The sequence below is a fragment of the Sardina pilchardus genome, chromosome 10 (genome assembly GCF_963854185.1).
Source record: "Sardina pilchardus chromosome 10, fSarPil1.1, whole genome shotgun sequence".
In the NCBI taxonomy this organism is placed as follows: Eukaryota; Metazoa; Chordata; class Actinopteri; order Clupeiformes; family Clupeidae; genus Sardina; species Sardina pilchardus.
Genome location: NC_085003.1, coordinates 31,191,190 through 31,194,217, shown reverse-complemented (window position 1 = coordinate 31,194,217; position 3,028 = coordinate 31,191,190). Strand labels below are relative to the sequence as shown.

At 44.4% G+C, this 3,028-nt stretch overlaps 1 protein-coding gene across 1 annotated transcript in view; it reads left to right on the top strand.

Annotated features, from left to right (window-relative positions):
• The first annotated feature begins 380 nt into the window (after positions 1-380).
• The window catches only part of hsf4 (heat shock transcription factor 4), an 11,974-nt gene continuing 9,326 nt past the window's right edge, over positions 381-3,028 (top strand). Inside the window, exons 1-2 of the mRNA XM_062548152.1 lie at positions 381-558; positions 1,791-1,899. Coding sequence (XP_062404136.1) covers positions 433-558; positions 1,791-1,899 — 235 coding nt within the window. The 5' untranslated portion in view covers positions 381-432. The remainder of the gene's footprint in view (positions 559-1,790; positions 1,900-3,028) is intronic.

Here is a 3,028-nt window from a genome sequence, read left to right as displayed (position 1 = left end):
GCCTGTTTTATGCTGACGCTGGGCTGTAGCCATGACACGGGATGATATGACCAGAGGAGATGCCCACTGAGGCTGCCTGACACAGAGAGAGGAAGAGAGAGAGAGAGAGAGAGAGAGAGAGAGAGAGAGAGAGAGAAAAAAAAGGAAGAGAGAGAGACAGAGACAGAGAGAGAGAGAGAGGAAAAGAGTGAGAGAGAGATAGGGGAAGAGAAAGGAAGAGAGAGGGGTAAAGGAGAGAACAGAGGGGTGGCAGTAAAGCAGTGAAGGGCTTTTGAGGCTGCCATGATGGAGTAGGACACGTGAACCAGACACACACACACTCTCACACCACCACCACCACCACCACCACCGCCACCGTCACCAGCATCGTCCATCTGCCAGCGACCGACCACGACGACCGAGGCCGACCCTCCCCCAGCGGCGAGCTCAAGCATGCAGGAGTCCCCCGGCTCTGTAGGTGTGGACGGAGGATACGCCAGCAACGTCCCTGCCTTCCTCACCAAGCTCTGGACCCTGGTGGAAGACCCCGAGACCAACCACCTGATCTGCTGGAGCGCGGTAAGCCATGGTCCTCACTCTGACCAGCACAGCCTGCCTGCTCTCTCCGAATAGGCCCAGCTTCCAGCGTGTTGATGATGATAACGACGATAGGTCTTACACTGTCAAGGGCAGATCCATAACTTATGCTCAGTATTGTGGATTGGGATGAAATACATATAAGACATGGGTCAAATGTACTGTATGTGTGTATGTGTGTGAGTGTACAGTATGTGTGTTTGTGGATTGGGTTGAAATACAGTGCAGATCTAAGACATGGGTCAAATGTATGTGTATGTGTGTGAGTGTATGTGTGTTTAAGACATGGGTCAAATGTATATGTGTATGTGTGTGAGTGTATGTGGGTTTGTTTTGACATACCTTTGGCCTTCATTGTTTCATGTAATTGAGGGGAAATCTGATATATATCCACAAACTGAGCTATGCTACTGGACTTGATGGATTTCATTGGCTGGTGTTTCAGAGCCCATAGATTAGCGTTTGGTTTAGCAGAGCTCCAGAGAGCTGAGGTTTCACCACAAAATGGAGGCCTCTTAAAGCTGGAGCCTCTGATCTCATCTAAGATGTGCAGCCTCCGTGTCGAGTTACTGGTATACAGGAACAGTTAGACAGTTAGGGTGGGTAGCAATCCATGTTTTAGAGAGAGAGAGAGAGAGAGAGATAGAGAGGAGAATCAAAGGACATCATTTCCAGGAGATCATTTTCTATTTCCTCAAGTGCTTGTTCACAAATGAAATAACCTTTCATCCACCAACAAGATTGTGTGTCATCTGGAAACTGTTAACCATCTAACCATTATACTCAGCATGCAATATATTGAAGCACTGTAAAACAATAATAAGTGCTAATAAGAGGGAGCCATACTTAACTAAAGAGTGTTTCCATTTCCCTGATACTGTATGCCATGGGACATTTACATGGACCTAAAATCAATCAGATGTTAAGGTCAGATCTTTTTGTGTGTTTTGTCAGATAGGCTCGAGCTGCTATATGTGCTTCATTTGAAGTCTTTAGCTGAAATTACCCAATTTCTCTAAAAGGAAATCTTGTGAAGTGGAGAAGTTTTCCCCTCTCTCTCCTTTCACTGTACAGTACAGTCTACCATTGCCTTGATATTTGTGATTGAGTTGATCTTATACAGAGTAAACAGAATGAGCACAGGGATAGTCTCACAGGAGGAATAGCTTATATAATGCTAATCCTAGTGTTGTGTTTGTTTTATGTCTTTGCAGACTGGCACCAGTTTTCATGTTTTCGACCAGGGAAGGTTTGCCAAGGAGGTGCTGCCCAAATACTTCAAGCACAACAACATGGCGAGCTTTGTACGCCAACTCAACATGTGTGAGTTGCAGAGAGCACCTGCGTGTGTGTGTGTGTGTGTGTGTGTGTGTGTGTGTGTGTCTGTCTCAGAGGACTTAGTGCGCTGTCATCACTGAGCCATCAGTGTGATGGAGGAAACAGGAGGACGCAGAGTATGAGTCGTCCACCATTGTGGGCTTGGGTCATATCCTGCTAGGGACACGTCAAGACAGAGAGAGATGGGGAAAGGCCTTGTAAGGGATCTCATATTGGCAGGCCAAGAGGTGGCTTCAATATTAACTTTGTGCGTCTTCTATTCCACTATTCTCAACGAAAGATACCATCAGTCTATCTCTATAAAGCCGACCACAGATGTTTTACTTAAAATCATCTGATTATTCTGACACATTCTGGTAGATTAGATTTGTCAGGAAGAATATCTTAAGAAAAAATAACCAGCTCTGACTCCTGCATAGAACTGTTTCTGAGGCATGGGGATCTCGAGTACTGTGCATTCTAAATCGACACAGCCAACCCTTTGGATCTGTGGACATTTATCTGTGGAAAAATAAAATCTGTTTTGTGAATGAATAGTTTAACTGATAGCTGGATGTATTGCGTGGCTATACAAAATGTAGCAGATTATACAAGTTCGTAAGGGTAGGTGCAGGCTTCAAACAAGACTTATAACGTTTTTTAGAGTGCTGACCAAAGTATAAACTATCATTGAAAAACAAAGAAAAAAGGCTGCACTATGCATAATCACCATTTATTCACACAGACGCGTTTCGGTGTTCTGCCTTCCTCAGTGTGTATCTGAGGAAGCAGATTATACAAAACATGCCGATAGCAACATTACAATTGGAAGTACAATATGGAGCAAAGAATATTTATTAGCTTTCATACTCAATGTCAACACCATGTTCTATAAGCTCTATGGAACGGTTCTAAGCCCTTATAAGCCCTTATAAGTGGAACCCTTATCAGCAACAGGACAGATGCATGGGGTTTGTTGTTTATCAGTGTTTATCGCAGTGGCACCATCATCCAAGTTATTCCAGGAAGTGAAGATTGATTTCCATCAAAGAATCATGGGAGCCCTAGCCCTTAATGTTGGATCAGTCTGATTTGCATTGCCAGAGTACCACATTGCTTGAGTACCAGGAAGGAG